Below are 18,030 nucleotides of genomic sequence, written 5' to 3' on the forward strand. Positions count from 1 at the left end.
ATTTCGGTCAAATTAACTTTAGCTGGTGTAAAAAAAATAAGGTTAAAATATAGACAACGAAAAATGAGTAATGTCTAGTATCAAACCGTAAACACAAAAGACTGTCATAATTAAACAAATAACAAACCAAATTCGTAAGTTAATTAAAAACCTATAAATCATGAGTAACAGTGTACGCTTAAAATAATTATGATTTCATATTAAATAACTAACCACATTTGCTGCTGAACTTCTTTGTGGCATTTTATCGAGCAGGTGGTCTTCAATAATTCATCACAGCATTATGCATACACTATCAGTTTATGATTTCGTATATCCTATATAAAAAATATAAAACAACCAAAATCATTAAATAAATATACTACTAAGTACCATGCTGTTTAGAATAATGACTAACCTAATTAATCAACATGGTTGAATATCACCTAAGTTTAAACTGCTAAGTTTAAACAATCTCACCTAAGTTTAAACTCAAAACGGAATAACAATATGAGTTGAATAGTACTATAATCTGAGATACCTGATAAAGAAAAAAAATAGCATGTGTATATGTAATTTAATTACACTTGTGACGATTTCGCCTCACGGTGGCAGTAATTATTAAACGCATCAAAGCTGAATCCATGATGAAGTTTGTTAGAATTAATGAAATCTTAAACATAGATGAAGGAATACAGTTGTTGTTTTTCATACACGTACATATTAGATTAACGATTGAATCCTTTTTGATTTCGTTTTGTTTAAGTGATTGTAAAAATTTGGAACCCTAATCAAAGTGCAGAGGATGAATCACTTGAGAAATCATTGATTCAATAAATTGATTAATTGATGTAATCGAATGTACCTGATTTGATTTGAGTGATTTTTGAAATCGCAAGAGATGAGATCGAAGGAGATTAGGGTTGCGGTGGATCTGCGTAAATAATTAGAAGGAGAGAGGCCGCTTGATTCACTTGTTAATTAGGGACACGCGTCAGTGTGACAAAATTACCCAATTTTTTAATTCAAAATTAGGAGAAAATTAGAATTTGTGAGAATGATTCTGGTGCTGCCACTTGAATTTACACTACCGGATTAGTAATATAGAAAATTATCTATAATTTCTATTATAATCCTAAAATAATGATGCAATAATTACATTTTTTACTTCTATAAAAAAATTAGAAAGAAAAAAGAAAAATTGTGTGGGCACGTAGGTGATGTCATAAATAAAATTATTTTTACAATTAAATTAAATCTACTTAATGATATCATAAATAAGGATTATCTAAACTTAAAAAAAATTCAAAAATAAAGAAAAAATTATGAAAAAAATACATGGATAGTCCCTGTGTTTTACACAATATTACATCTGTAATCCTTGTATTTCATTTTTGACCTTTTTAATCCTTGTGATTTACATTTTTTAAATGGATAGTCCTTAGCTCAAACGGACATTTAGATCTAACGTCAAGTGACCACACGTGATAAACACGTGAGGTTATATTTATCTTTCACCTTCTCAACTGGTGTAAACCCCTTTATATATCCTTTTTCCCCAACCCAACCGTTCATATTACTGCCGTCATTTTCCCTAAATCAATTCAAAATCAATCGAACAATTCAAACCATAATTCGCCATGGTACAATGTGGTTATGGTCGTGAAGCAATAATTCGAACATCCTGGACTCGAAGGAACCCTGGTCGTCATTTTTGTGGATGTCCACTAAAGGTATTGTAACCCTAAGTCTTTAATAATTGGTTTAAGTGATTAATTGTGAAAGTTGTTTATTTTTTAATAATATTTGTTCGCAGAATTCCAGTTGCAGGTTTATTGATTGGTACGATCCTTCAATGGGTGCTAGATCAGTTGCCATTATACCTGGTTTGTTGGAGGCCATAAATAGGGCTGAAGCAGGGATGAATGCAGCGAAAACTGAAGCTAAGATCTACAAATGGTTGCTTGTTGCTGTATGTGTTTGGTTTGCTTTGTCTAAGTTTGGTAATTAGGGGTGATCAATGTAATGGATGGTAGTAGTTGTCTTATGTTGTATTTTGGTAATTGTATTAGATGTTATCTTTTGGTAATTGTATTAGATGTTATCTTTTGGTAATTATCTTAGATGTTGTATTTTGTTTCAATGTAATGGTTGATCAATGTAAGATGTGTACTCTTTGTTTCTATCAATGAAGAGATATTGTGATTTACAATCAGTTTTGGCTTACAAGTTACATGTTACACAAAGACATTCATTACCATAATAAGTACCAAAATAAGTACCAAAAGCATTAACTTAGATGTTGTATTTACCAGAATAAGTACCAAAAGTGATTCATTCTTCATTACATAGTACCAAAAGACATTCATTACAACCATTGTTTCATTACAAACCATTGTACCAAAAGACATAGAACCAAATTTACATTACATCAGCCATTGTACCAAAAGACTTGGACCAAATTTACACTACATCACCCATTGTACCAAAAGACATTAACATTACATCAGAACTAACAAGTTATCATTCAAAATACATAAACTAAAATACATTCACTACCATTCAAAAGACATTAACAAAAGATAATAACACTTGACATTTGATTCATTAATTACATGCTGCATCATTAGTCTGGGATTGAGCCCTTTCCCCCCTTTTCCTCTTTGAACTTGTTTTTGTTCCAACAAATGTTGATGCTTCATTTGGGCAGCCCCTTTTATTGTGTCCATATGTGCCACACTTCCCACATTGTTCAGACTTACCTTTTCTTGAAAGTTTTCCATTTTCATTCATCTCTGAAATTTCCTCAGCATACTTCCTCCTGTTCTTTTTAGGCCTACCTGCAGTAGCTATCTTCAAGGGTGGTAATATCTTTGTTGGATCATTTGATTTAGGCCACATTGATTTACCATTCAATGGTACAATGTGAAACTTGTAAGTCTCCTTCCATCTCATTAACCAGTGTACTTGATGAACCCATTCTTCAGGCACTCCTACTTGCTGATTATTGAATGTCATGTTGTTTAAACATGCCACTACATGTTTACATGGCATTCCAGTTAACTCCCATTTCCTACATGCACATTCTCTCCTTCCCATATCCACAACACATTGTTTACCATGGGGCCCAGTTACTTGATATTGTTGTCCACCATTCCATAAAATAGAACACTGAGATGCTTCTTCCTTGATCTTTTCAAAGGTTTTTGTTGCAGCAGGTGTTAATGGTCCATCACATTTAGATTGGTGCTTCAAAACATTGACAATCCTCTTCATTAAATATTCTCTTATGTATTCTAAAGCAGTCACTATTGGCTTATCTCTTGCATCTATAAGCCATCTATTGAAGACCTCACACATGTTACTTAGCAGGACATCTGAAACAGCTCTTCCTGTTGAACAGTTACAATTAATGAGTAACTAATGCATTATTGTAAATACTAATGAGTAACTAATGAATTATTGTAAAACTAATGAGTAACTAAGTTAATGTACCTAAAAAGTGACTCCTTACCCATTGATGAGGAGGAATATCAGTCAACCATTTGTGGCAATCTTTATTGAATTCCTTTAGCTGATTCATTGCTAGCTCAAATTCTGGTACAGTAGTTGCAGTTGCACACCTCCACAAATGATTTTTGTAAGCTAAGCCATTCCATTTTTTTTTCATATTCTGATGAATATGTCTCAAACAGAATCTGTGCTCAGTACAAGGAAACAATTCTTCAACAGCATTCAACAGACCCTAAATCCGTAACAAATAGTGTAAGTACATACATTTATAAAACTATATATTGGTTACAAATAAGTAGTAGAACCCATACCTTTTGTCTATCAGAAATGAAGGTGTAGTTTGAATTTGATTCAAGATTAAGATCTTACCCTAACCACTCCAAGAACCACTTCCATGATGAGTAACATTCCTGTTCAACAATGGCATATGCAACTGGGTATATGCCATTGTTGGAATCCACCCTAACAGCAGTTAGAATATGACCTTGTGCAGGTTGTTTCATAAAACATCCATCCATACCTATCAAATCTCTACCCAACACTGCAAAACCTTTCTTTAGTGGTCCTAAACAAATATAAATTCTCTTAAAAACCCTTGTGAGATCATTGGGTTGTGCAGACTCATGTTGGATTCTGACTGTTGTATCTGGATTGGATCTTTTGAGTTCTAAAGCATAGTTTTTATATGCGAATATTGCTCCTTATAATCCCCTTGGATAATACCAGTTGCCTCTCTCAAAGCTCTGTATGCTTTCATGTGGGTGATATTTATGTGACGACCCAGAAATTTCCGACCAATTTTAAACTTAATCTTTACATAAATTTGACACGATAAGTGAAGTCTGTAATGTTAAAGTCTCATAACCTTCGAACTGTGTTCATGTATATATTTGACCGTTGACCATGCCCGACGATTCACGAACAATGGTGTGTAAACTAATATATATAAGTTGTTATATTGTTATTATTATTATTATTATTATTATTATTATTATTGTTATTATTATTATTATTATTATTATTATTATTATTATTATTATTATTATTATTATTATTATTATTATTATTATTATTATTATTATTATAGCTAATAGAATTATTATTTTCATTTTATTTATTATTATCATTATTAATAATTAAATTTAGTAAGATTATCATTATTGTTGATATTAATATTATGATATTATCACTTACCATTACTTGTCACTTTATCAATAATATTACTATTAATAATATTATTAATTGTATTACTAATAATATTAATAGATTTATACTTGGTTATAACCTAAGATTAATTATAATATACAAATAATATATAAACAGATATACATCTATATACATCATTTTATTTTTATATTATTTTTTTTTACTTCTTGTTGTTGTTTAGAACTATACACCTCACATGCATATATAGTTGGGTATCAGTTTATATATATATTTTGTTCATGATATAACACTATGTGTATATATATATATATATATATATATATATATATATATATATATATATATATATATATATATATATATATATATATATATATATATATATATATATATATATTATATCTCTATCTAGTCATACTCCATAATATATGGACTGATGTGTTGACTAATATAACCAAATAACAGTCACGAGATGGAAACAACTTGTTAGATATTATTGATTGATAATTTGTTCCGTTTATCTTTGAAAAACAATAACCACTTTTCAAAATCGGACATACGTGTCTTATTTTCTTTGATTAATACCCAAATATCCCACCCACTAATATTGTTTCTTTCTTTCTGTTTGATATTCGATCATACCCACTCCTTCTCTAAATTACATATATACACATACAACATGTGCATATGAGATATAGATATCAATCATCTTCATTAAACAATCGCTACCACCACCCTATGATCACTTCATCCCGCCACCACCATAGTAAACCATCCTTCACCGATCACCTCAACCACCGGGTCACTATCCAAGAACAACCAGAGCACCATCACCAACGGTCGCCCTCACTACAACTACAACACCCCTTTATTTACACTTTTGCTCGACTACTACTTCTATTGCATGTCAATAGAATCAAACCATAACAACCGAAACACTTTTTCTTTTGGTGTTTTCATTCGAACCTCATAACAACCATCTTTCACATATACTTGATTCTCTCCTTCTTCTTTGATGATTCTGGGCAACCCACCTTCGGTCACAGCCACCAATTGGCCTCCAATCGTGATCAACTTCTCCGATCACTTCACCATAAACAGCCACCGTAAGCACCACCATTTTTACCTATCTATTTTCTTTTATTCTCGGTTCACCCACATCACTCATAACCACACCCATTTAACCTTCATATCTCTTCCCTTCTTCTTCGTAAAACCACCCTAACAAAACACCATCATCGTGAACTGCTACAATTCGTTCGAAGATACTGATTGCAGCTGTGTTTTTCTGTTTTTCTTTCTGTTAAAAGCCAATTACAATAATCGTGACTGAATAAGGATGAAATGGACGAAATCACACAAGTATAAAAAGGTGTCACTCACTTGCTTTTCCAGCTGGCATACTCCTATCATAATAATGATAATGATTCTGTGCTGATTGATGTTAAACTAGCAATTATTATAGTAAGAATGTTTAATGGAATAATGAGCTGTAAAGATAAAGATGGTGGGTATATCTTCCCAGCCGACTGCTAGCATGCGTTTTCTTTTCCTATTATTTTTTTTCTTTTATATACTGAACCACAAAAAGGGAAGCCTCCAGCTACTTTTACAAGGCTAATATAGAAACTAAAAGGAATTGGAGTTGGGACACGAAGTTGCTGTTGGACTTGTGAAGATATTGGGCCGCATGCTTTTATTTTTTTATTAATTGGGCCGTAATGCAACTTAGCCTCTTTTGTTGGGTTTGGTTTCTCTTCGTGAATAAGCTGGACGGGGAAAAGATTATGGAAACAGAATTGATGTGGGATGTTGTGAAGAAACGTATATGGTGATCGATGTACATAGAATAATAAAAGTGGTCATGATGTATTATAGGTTAATGATCAATGGTATTGTTATGAGAATGGCAACGAAGATGGTTTTGTTTATGATATTCATAATGCATGATGATGATCATGAAATGAGTCGTGACGTTTATGGATGATCATGATTTCGGTTGTAATGATGATAATGTCTTAGATGATGATTATAATTGATGGATGATGATGATTATCCGTAGAATTATGATAATGATGATTTTAAGATTAGGATAGATGATGATAGATTAGATGATGAATGAAGAAGAAGTCGATAGATATATAGGTTATATTTGTTTTTCGTGGTATTAAAACAGAAAGATACTAGGCAGAAGACTGGTTCAGCGTGTTTAGGGGTAACGGGAGGTCGTGGGTTCGAGACCAGGCAGAGGCAGTTTATTATTATTTTTGGAAGCTTTTTCTTTTAAAGGTAGTTTTATGATTTTTATTATTATTATTATTATTAACATTATTATTATTATTATTATTATTATTATTATTATTATTATTATTATTATTATTATTATTATTATTATTATTATTATTATTATTATTATTATTATTATTATTATTATTAGTATTATCATTAAGAAGTTATATAAGGACCATCATTATTAGTATTATTAACTTATAACATTTTATTTTTACTAGTATTATCATTATTATTAGTATTATAAGTATTTTCGTTTTTATTAACATTATCATTAGCATGGTTATTAGTACTATAATTATTATTATTATAAAAAAAATAAAATAAAAAATTCTATTATTATTATTATTAAAAGATAAAACCACTCTTTACTTAATATCATTAATTTATCAAATAAATATTAAAACTATACTCAATATATATAACTTAATAATATTAATATATTTTTTTATATATTTAAATTATTAAGGAAACCTATAAAATTTTAATATATATTAATCATATCCCTAATTATATATAAATTTTCCGATTACAACTATACATGTTAATATATATAAATGATATAGGTTCATGAATCCGAGGCCAACCCTATACCTGTTCAATGACGTCATATGTATTTTTACTACAAAATACAATATAGTGAGTTTCATTTGATTCCCTTTTACTCTTTACATTTTTGGGACTGAGAATACATGCGCTACTTTTACAACTACTTTATTAAATGCTTTTGAAATACATTTTTTGAACTGCGAATACATGAAACGCTTTTATAAATGTTTGACGAGATAGACACAAGCAAAACATTCCTCGAATGAATTATGTGGACGTGATAATTGCCACCATTGAATTATGTAGACGTGATAATTTCCACAATTGATATGAATATTTTTCCCCTGATTATTATTGCTTGGTAACCTAAGAATTAGGGAACATCACTAATTTTGAGAATTAGTGCACGCCTAATTGACGCAAATCCTAAAGGTAGCTACCGGGTTTAACACCCCCACCCAGAATGTTCACTAGACGGAAGGGCTAGTGGGCGTGGTGTTTAGTACTTCGAAGTTTATATGATCATTATACAGACGAGATGTTCTGTTTTGGGGATATTATTATGCGCATTATATGTTAAGGTCGGTTACCAAGCCAAGCTATGAAAGAAATAAAAAGTGAATGTTATGTATCGAGAGAATGATTTTATACACAGGTTATGTGTATGTTATTTTTGTGCACGAGATATGTGTACGGTTACTAAGATTTATGAAAGATGATTTCGTACACGAGAAAGGTGTACTGTATTTAAAAGATATCGCATGTACATTACAGGTGGGTATAGGATTCGGGCCCATTTGTACCATGCAGCATTTAAATCTTGTGGTCTATCAAAATGATGAATTTTATTGTTTACGATAAACTTATGAACTCACCAACCTTTTGGTTGACACTTGAAAGCATGTTTATTCTCAGGTATGAAAGAAATCTTCCGTTGTGCATTTGCTCATTTTAGAGATATTACTTGGAGTCATTCATGACATATTTCAAAAGACGTTGCATTTGAGTCATTGAGTTCATCAAGATTATTATCAAGTCATTCATAGTTGGATATATTAGGAAATGGTATGCATGCCGTCAACTTTTGATGTAATGAAAGTTTGTCTTTTAAAAACGAATGCAATGTTTGTAGAATGTATCATATAGAGGTCAAGTACCTCGCGATGTAACTAAATGTAATGTATTCATCCTGATGGATTAGGACGGGTCCTTTCAATTTATTCCAAGACTTGCCTCATATTTTGCCCTAATTGCTTTAGTTAGAATCTTTGGGTTTGATGGCAGTTCCTTAAGCAATTTCTTTGACAGGAAATGAGATGTACAATGCTTGATATCTCTGGTTTGAAGACATTCATGAATAGGGTTGTAAGTTTTGACTTGCCATGTTTCACTTGATTGTACCTTGGAAACAAGAAGAACCCATTCACATTTTTCTTTTTTCTTCTTGCCTTTTTTTGGTCCCCCACTTGTTTTTGTTTTCATCTTCTTACCACCTTTAATAACTCTGGAATCTTTTGTTTTCCCAACTACCCCCACATGGGTGCTAGTAGACCCCACCTCAAAGTTACTACTTGACCCCACCTCATTTGAACCTTGACTAGTCATATTTTGTGTCAACACCTTGGCTAAAACATCTTTACAACCAACCCTAATTCTATCTTTATCATTTTTTATGTGATAAAGTTCTCTTCTTGTTTCAACAGAATGAGTCTTCCATGCATCTTTCACTTCTTGTGCAGTAGCAAATTCTTAACTAACATAAAACACAGTCTTTCCAATTTGAGGATTTGATTCTGCTTGTCTTCTTAACTCCCTAATTTTTCTTTTCCTAACCCCTTCAATATCATCTTCAGACCCATCACTTTCAAATTCCTCATTGTCAAGTACCTCTAGACATTCAAGATTAGTATCAGTAGCAACTTCAGCACCAGATTTATTAGCATCACCCATATACTCAACATCTCTGTCAACATAGTAATTGTATTCAGTCATGTCAACTTGTACATCTTCAATCATGTTTTCCTCATCAACAATGTATTCTTCATCTTCAGAGTCATCTCCATTGTCTTCATCATTGAAATGTTCCGTTCTTATTGATTAAAAACGTTCCATATTAATTGATTTCGTTGCGAGGTTTTGACCTCTATATGAGACGTTTTTCAAAGACTGCATTCATTTTTAAAACAAACCATAACCTTTATTTCATAAATAAAGGTTTAAAAAGTTTTACGTAGATTATCAAATAATGATAATCTAAAATATCCTGTTTACACACGACCATTACATAATGGTTTACAATACAAATATGTTACATCGAAATCAGTTTCTTGAATGCAGTTTTTACACAATATCATACAAACATGGACTCCAAATCTTGTCCTTATTTTAGTATGCAACAGCGGAAGCTCTTAATATTCACCTGAGAATAAACATGCTTTAAACGTCAACAAAAATGTTGGTGAGTTATAGGTTTAACCTATATATATCAAATCGTAACAATAGACCACAAGATTTCATATTTCAATACACATCCCATACATAGAGATAAAAATCATTCATATGGTGAACACCTGGTAACCGACATTAACAAGATGCATATATAAGAATATCCCCATCATTCCGGGACACCCTTCGGATATGATATAAATTTCGAAGTACTAAAGCATCCGGTACTTTGGATGGGGTTTGTTAGGCCCAATAGATCTATCTTTAGGATTCGCGTCAATTAGGGTGTCTGTTCCCTAATTCTTAGATTACCAGACTTAATAAAAAGGGGCATATTCGATTTCGATAATTCAACCATAGAATGTAGTTTCACGTACTTGTGTCTATTTTGTAAATCATTTATAAAACCTGCATGTATTCTCATCCCAAAAATATTAGATTTTAAAAGTGGGACTATAACTCACTTTCACAGATTTTTACTTCGTCGGGAAGTAAGACTTGGCCACTGGTTGATTCACGAACCTATAACAATATATACATATATATCAAAGTATGTTCAAAATATATTTACAACACTTTTTAATATATTTTGATGTTTTAAGTTTATTAAGTCAGCTGTCCTCGTTAGTAACCTACAACTAGTTGTCCACAGTTAGATGTACAGAAATAAATCGATAAATATTATCTTGAATCAATCCACGACCCAGTGTATACGTATCTCAGTATTGATCACAACTCAAACTATATATATTTTGGAATCAACCTCAACCCTGTATAGCTAACTCCAACATTAACATATAGAGTGTCTATGGTTGTTCCGAAATATATATAGATGTGTCGACATGATAGGTCGAAACATTGTATACGTGTCTATGGTATCTCAAGATTACATAATATACAATACAAGTTGATTAAGTTATGGTTGGAATAGATTTGTTACAAATTTTCACGTAGCTAAAATGAGAAAAATTATCCAATCTTGTTTTACCCATAACTTCTTCATTTTAAATCCGTTTTGAGTGAATCAAATTGCTATGGTTTCATATTGAACTCTATTTTATGAATCTAAACAGAAAAAGTATAGGTTTATAGTCGGAAAAATAAGTTACAAGTCGTTTTTATAAAGGTAGTCATTTCAGTCGAAAGAACGACGTCTAGATGACCATTTTAGAAAACATACTTCCACTTTGAGTTTAACCATAATTTTTGGATATAGTTTCATGTTCATAATAAAAATTATTTTATCAGAATAATAACTTTTAAATCAAAGTTTATCATAGTTTTTAATTAACTAACCCAAAACAGCCCGCGGTGTTACTACGACGGCGTAAATCCGATTTTACGGTGTTTTTTGTGTCTCCAGGTTTTAAATCATTAAGTTAGCATATCATATAGATATAGAACATGTGTTTAGTTGATTTTAAAAGTCAAGTTAGAAGGATTAACTTTTGTTTGCGAACAAGTTTAGAATTAACTAAACTATGTTCTAGTGATTACAAGTTTAAACCTTCGAATAAGATAGCTTTTTATGTATGAATTGAATGATGTTATGAACATCATTACTACCTTAAGTTCCTTGGATAAACCTACTGGAAAAGTGAAAAATGGATCTAGCTTCAACGGATCCTTGGATGGCTCGAAGTTCTTGAAGCAGAATCATGACACGAAAACAAGTTCAAGTAAGATCATCACTTGAAATAAGATTGTTATAGTTATAGAAATTGAACCAAAGTTTGAATATGATTATTACTTTGTATTAGAATGATAACCTACTGTAAGAAACAAAGATTTCTTGAGGTTGGATGATCACCTTACAAGATTGGAAGTGAGCTAGCAAACTTGAAAGTATTCTTGATTTTATGTAACTAGAACTTGTAGAATATATGAAGAACACTTAGAACTTGAAGATAGAACTTGAGAGAGATCAATTAGATGAAGAAAATTGAAGAATTAAAGTGTTTGTAGGTGTTTTTGGTCGTTGGTGTATGGATTAGATATAAAGGATATGTAATTTTGTTTTCATGTAAATAAGTCATGAATGATTACTCATATTTTTGTAATTTTATGAGATATTTCATGCTAGTTGCCAAATGATGGTTCCCACATGTGTTAGGTGACTCACATGGGCTGCTAAGAGCAGATCATTGGAGTGTATATACCAATAGTACATACATCTGAAAGCTGTGTATTGTACGAGTACGAATACGGGTGCATACGAGTAGAATTGTTGATGAAACTGAACGAGGATGTAATTGTAAGCATTTTTGTTAAGTAGAAGTATTTTGATAAGTGTATTGAAGTCTTTAAAAAGTGTATAAATACATATTAAAACACTACATGTATATACATTTTAACTGAGTCGTTAAGTCATCGTTAGTCGTTACATGTAAGTGTTGTTTTGAAACCTTTAGGTTAACGATCTTGTTAAATGTTGTTAACCCAATGTTTATAATATCAAATGAGATTTTAAATTATTATATTATCATGTTATTATCATGTATGAATATCTATAAATATGATATATATACATTAAATGTATTTACAACGATAATCGTTACATATATGTCTCGTTTAAAAATCATTAAGTTAGTAGTCTTATTTTTACATATGTAGTTCATTGTTAATATACTTAATGATATGTTTACTTATCATAGTATCATGTTAACTATATATATATATCCATATATATGTCATCATATAGTTTTTACAAGTTTTAACGTTCGTGAATCACCGGTCAACTTGGGTGGTCAATTGTCTATATGAAACATATTTCAATTAATCAAGTCTTAACAAGTTTGATTGCTTAACATGTTGGAAACATTTAATCATGTAAATATCAATCTCAATTAATATATATAAACATGGAAAAGTTCGGGTCACTACAGTACCTACCCGTTAAATAAATTTCGTCCCGAAATTTTAAGCTGTTGAAGGTGTTGACGAATCTTCTGGAAATAGATGCGGGTATTTCTTCTTCATCTGATCTTCACGCTCCCAAGTGAACTCGGGTCCTCTACGAGCATTCCATCTAACCTTAACAATTGGTATCTTGTTTTGCTTAAGTCTTTTAACCTCACGATCCATTATTTCGACGGGTTCTTCGATGAACTGAAGTTTTTCGTTGATTTGGATTTCATCTAACGGAATAGTGAGATCTTCTTTAGCAAAACATTTCTTCAAATTTGATACGTGGAAAGTGTTATGTACAGCCGCGAGTTGTTGAGGTAACTCAAGTCGGTAAGCTACTGGTCCGACACGATCAATAATCTTGAATGGTCCAATATACCTTGGATTTAATTTCCCTCGTTTACCAAATCGAACAACGCCTTTCCAAGGTGCAACTTTAAGCATGACCATCTCTCCAATTTCAAATTCTATATCTTTTCTTTTAATGTCAGCGTAGCTCTTTTGTCGACTTTGGGCGGTTTTCAACCGTTGTTGAATTTGGATGATCTTCTCGGTAGTTTCTTATATAATCTCCGGACCCGTAATCTGTCTATCCCCCACTTCACTCCAACAAATCGGAGACCTGCACTTTCTACCATAAAGTGCTTCAAACGGCGCCATCTCAATGCTTGAATGGTAGCTGTTGTTGTAGGAAAATTCTGCTAACGGTAGATGTCGATCCCAACTGTTTCCGAAATCAATAACACATGCTCGTAGCATGTCTTCAAGCGTTTGTATCGTCCTTTCGCTCTGCCCATCAGTTTGTGGATGATAGGCAGTACTCATGTCTAGACGAGTTCCTAATGCTTGCTGTAATGTCTGCCAGAATCTTGAAATAAATCTGCCATCCCTATCAGAGATAATAGAGATTGGTATTCCATGTCTGGAGACAATTTCCTTCAAATACAGTCGTGCTAACTTCTCCATCTTGTCATCTTCTCTTATTGGCAGGAAGTGTGCTGATTTGGTGAGACGATCAACTATTACCCAAATAGTATCAAAACCACTTGCAGTCCTTGGCAATTTAGTGATGAAATCCATGGTAATGTTTTCCCATTTCCATTCCGGGATTTCGGGTTGTTGAAGTAGACCTGATGGTTTCTGATGCTCAGCTTTGACCTTAGAACACGTCAAACATTCTCCTACATATTTAGCAACATCGGCTTTCATACCCGACCACCAAAAATGTTTCTTGAGATCCTTGTACATCTTCCCCGTTCCAGGATGTATTGAGTATCTGGTTTTATGAGCTTCTCTAAGTACCATTTCTCTCATATCTCCAAATTTTGGTACCCAAATCCTTTCAGCCCTATACCGGGTTCCGTCTTCCTGAATATTAAGATGCTTCTCCGATCCTTTGGGTATTTCATCCTTTAAATTTCCCTCTTTTAAAACTCCTTGTTGCGCCTCCTTTATTTGAGTAGTAAGGTTATTATGAATCATTATATTCATAGATTTTACTCGAATGGGTTCTCTGTCCTTCCTGCTCAAGGCATCAGCTACCACATTTGCCTTCCCCGGGTGGTAACGAATCTCAAAGTCGTAATCATTCAACAATTCAATCCACCTACGCTGCCTCATATTCAGTTGTTTCTGATTAAATATGTGTTGAAGACTTTTGTGGTCGGTATATATAATACTTTTGACCCCATATATGTAGTGCCTCCAAGTCTTTAATGCAAAAACAACCGCGCCTAATTCCAAATCATGCGTCGTATAATTTTGTTCGTGAATCTTCAATTGTCTAGACGCATAAGCAATCACCTTCGTTCGTTGCATTAATACACAACCGAGATCTTGCTTTGATGCGTCACAATAAATCACAAAATCATCATTCCCTTCAGGCAATGACAATATAGGTGCCGTAGTTAGCTTTTTCTTCAATAACTGAAACGCTTTCTCTTGTTCATCATTCCATTCAAATTTCTTCCCTTTATGCGTTAATGCAGTCAAGGGTTTTGCTATTCTGGAAAAGTCTTGGATGAACCTTCTGTAGTAACCAGCTAGTCCTAAAAACTGGCGTATGTGTTTCGGAGTTTTCGGGGTTTCCCACTTTTCAACAGTTTCTATCTTTGCCGGATCCACCTTAATACCTTCTTTGTTCACTATGTGACCGAGGAATTGAACTTCTTCCAACCAAAATGCACACTTTGAAAATTTAGCGTACAATTCTTCCTTCCTCAATACTTCTAACACCTTTCTCAAATGTTCACCGTGTTCTTGGTCATTCTTTGAGTAAATAAGTATGTCATCAATGAAAACAATGACAAACTTGTCAAGGTATGGTCCACACACTCGGTTCATAAGGTCCATGAACACAGCTGGTGTATTAGTTAAACCAAATGGCATGAACATAAACTCGTAATGACCGTAACGTGTTCTGAAAGCAGTCTTTGGAATATCGTCTTCTTTCACCCGCATTTGATGATACCCGGAACGTAAGTCAATCTTTGAATAAATAGACGAGCCTTATAGTTGATCAAATAAGTCGTCGATTCTCGGTAGTGGGTAGCGGTTCTTGATGGTAAGTTTGTTCAACTCTCGGTAGTCGATACACAACCTGAATGTACCATCTTTCTTCTTGACAAATAAAACAGGAGCTCCCCACGGTGATGTGCTTGGTCGAATGAAACCACGCTCTAAAAGTTCTTGTAATTGGCTTTGCAGTTCTTTCATCTCGCTGGGTGCGAGTCTGTAAGGAGCACGAGCTATTGGTGCAGCTCCTGGTACAAGATCTATTTGAAATTCAACGGATCGATGTGGGGGTAATCCCGGTAATTCTTTCGGAAATACATCGGGAAATTCTTTTGCGATGGGAACATCATTGATGCTCTTTTCTTCAGTTTGTACTTTCTCGACGTGTGCTAGAACATCATAGCAGCCTTTTCTTATTAGTTTTTGTGCCTTCAAATTACTAATAAGATGTAGCTTCGTGTTGCCCTTTTCTCCGTACACCATTAAGGGTTTTCCTTTTTCTCGTATAATGCGAATTGCATTTTTGTAACAAACGATCTCTGCTTTCACTTCTTTCAACCAGTCCATACCGATTATCACATCAAAACTCCCTAACTCTACTGGTATCAAGTCAATCTTAAATGTTTCGCTAACCAGTTTAATTTCTCGATTCCGACATATATTATCTCCTGAAATTAATTTACCATTTGCTAATTCAAGTAAAAATTTACTATCCAAAGGCGTCAATGGACAACTTAATTTAGCACAAAAATCTCTACTCATATAGCTTCTATCCGCACCCGAATCAAATAAAACGTAAGCAGATTTATTGTCAATAAGAAACGTACCCGTAACAAGCTCCGGGTCTTCCTGTGCCTCTGTCGCATTAATATTGAAAACTCTTCCGCGGCCTTGTCCATTCGTGTTCTCCTGGTTCGGGGCAATTTCTAATAATGTGGCCCGGTTTTCCACATTTATAACAAACTACATTGGCATAACTTGCTCCGAAACTACTTGCTCCACCATTACTCGTTCCGACACCATTTGTTCCTTTCGTTCTATTAACCCCTGGTCCGTAGACCTCACACTTCGTCGCGCTATGACCATTTCTTTTACACTTATTGCAAAATTTGGTGCAGAACCCCAAGTGATACTTTTCACACCTTTGGCATAGCTGCTTCTGATTGTTGTTGTTGTTGTTGTTGTTGTTGTTGTTGGGCCATTTGTTGTAGTTGCGATTGATGTTGCGATTGTTGGAATAATTGTTGCGATTATTGTTGTAATTGCTGTTGTTGTTATATTGGTGATTCTTATCACCGTTTTCCTCCCACTTTCTTTTGACTTGCTTCACATTGGCCTCTTCAGCAGTCTGTTCTTTAATTCTTTCTTCAATCTGGTTCACTAGTTTGTGAGCCATTCTACATGCCTGTTGTATGGAGGCGGGCTCGTGTGAACTTATATCTTCTTGGATTCTTTCCGGTAATCCTTTCACAAACGCGTCGATTTTCTCTTCCTCATCTTCGAACGCTCCTTGACACAATAGGCACAATTCTGTGAATCGTCTTTCATACGTGGTAATATCAAATCCTTGGGTTCGTAACCCTCTAAGTTCTGTCTTGAGCTTATTGACCTCGGTTCTGGGACGGTACTTCTCGTTCATCAAGTGCTTGAATGCTGACCACGGTAGTGCGTACGCATCATCTTGTCCCACTTGCTCTAGATAGGTATTCCACCATGTTAACGCAGAACCTGTGAAGGTATGCGTAGCGTACTTTACTTTGTCCTCTTCAGTACACTTACTTATGGCAAACACCGATTCGACCTTCTCGGTCCACCGTTTCAATCCGATCGGTCCTTCGATTCCATCAAATTCCAAAGGTTTGCAGGCAGTGAATTCTTTGTAGGTGCATCCTACACGATTTTCTGTACTGCTAGATCCAAGGTTATTGTTGGTACGTAGCGCAGCCTGTACTGCGGCTATGTTTGAAGCTATAAAAGTACGGAATTCCTCTTCATTCATATTCACGGTGTGTCGAGTAGTCGGTGCCATTTCCTTCAAAATAGTCAAATGGAACAAGTTAATCATACAGAATATTAAGAGTAGTTAATAGTATTTCGTAGCATAATATGAACTCATTTATAAAAGCTTTTTCTTCATATTAGCGTTTTATAAGTTTAAATTCGGGTAGTACCTACCCGTTAAGTTCATACTGAGTAGCTAATATACAATTCAACTACGACAATTCTATATGAAAAACTGATTATAATAATATTTTGCGTTCAAACTTTTATACAATATTTTACAAACTTACAATACCGCTTATTTTACATAAAGCATGAAATATAGCACGCAATAACTTTAATACAAGATAGTTGTGAAGATAATTCTAGCTAGTACACAAGTCGTTCAGCAAAGGCAATAAAGACACGTAATTCATACGTCCAGAAACAAGTCATGCATTCTGGTTTTACTAGGATTACTTCCCATCCTTGGTCTTGTGGAACATAACCGTTATGGCCGTTGATAAGACAGCGTGTTGTAACGTCGTCAAAAGGACGAGGGTTACGTAATGTCCAACAGTCCCGTAACAATCTAAAAACCTCATTTCTTACCCCAATTACCGACTCCGTTACTTGTGGAAACGTTTTGTTTAATAGTTGTAGCCCGATGTTCTTGTTCTCACTTTG

The 18,030-nt window shown here is 33.5% G+C and overlaps 1 protein-coding gene across 1 annotated transcript; it reads right to left on the reverse strand.

Annotated features, from left to right (window-relative positions):
* Positions 1 to 2,586: 2,586 nt before the first annotated feature.
* On the reverse strand, positions 2,587 to 5,779 carry LOC139870905 (uncharacterized). Its single transcript, XM_071858667.1, has 4 exons — positions 5,653 to 5,779; positions 3,862 to 4,057; positions 3,475 to 3,677; positions 2,587 to 3,371 (listed from the first exon to the last, which is right to left on the reverse strand). Exons 1-4 carry the CDS (start codon positions 5,777 to 5,779, stop codon positions 2,587 to 2,589), a joined length of 1,311 nt encoding a protein of 436 aa, XP_071714768.1.
* Between the last annotated feature and the right edge of the window lie 12,251 nt (positions 5,780 to 18,030).

Source organism: Rutidosis leptorrhynchoides, chromosome 10 (genome assembly GCF_046630445.1).
Source record: "Rutidosis leptorrhynchoides isolate AG116_Rl617_1_P2 chromosome 10, CSIRO_AGI_Rlap_v1, whole genome shotgun sequence".
NCBI classification, from domain to species: domain Eukaryota; kingdom Viridiplantae; phylum Streptophyta; class Magnoliopsida; order Asterales; family Asteraceae; genus Rutidosis; species Rutidosis leptorrhynchoides.

What these genes read in the sequence shown, in the direction of transcription:
- LOC139870905 (XM_071858667.1), bottom strand. Translation starts at nt 5,779, where the DNA reads ATGGTGGTGCTTACGGTGGCTGTTTATGGTGAAGTGATCGGAGAAGTT. An exon ending in TGGTTCTTGGAGTGGTTAGG is followed by an intron (nt 3,678 to 3,861) that starts GTAAGATCTTAA and finishes TACTGAGCACAG; the next exon opens with ATTCTGTTTGAGACATATTC. An exon ending in GGTAAGGAGTCACTTTTTAG is followed by an intron (nt 3,372 to 3,474) that starts GTACATTAACTT and finishes ACTGTTCAACAG; the next exon opens with GAAGAGCTGTTTCAGATGTC.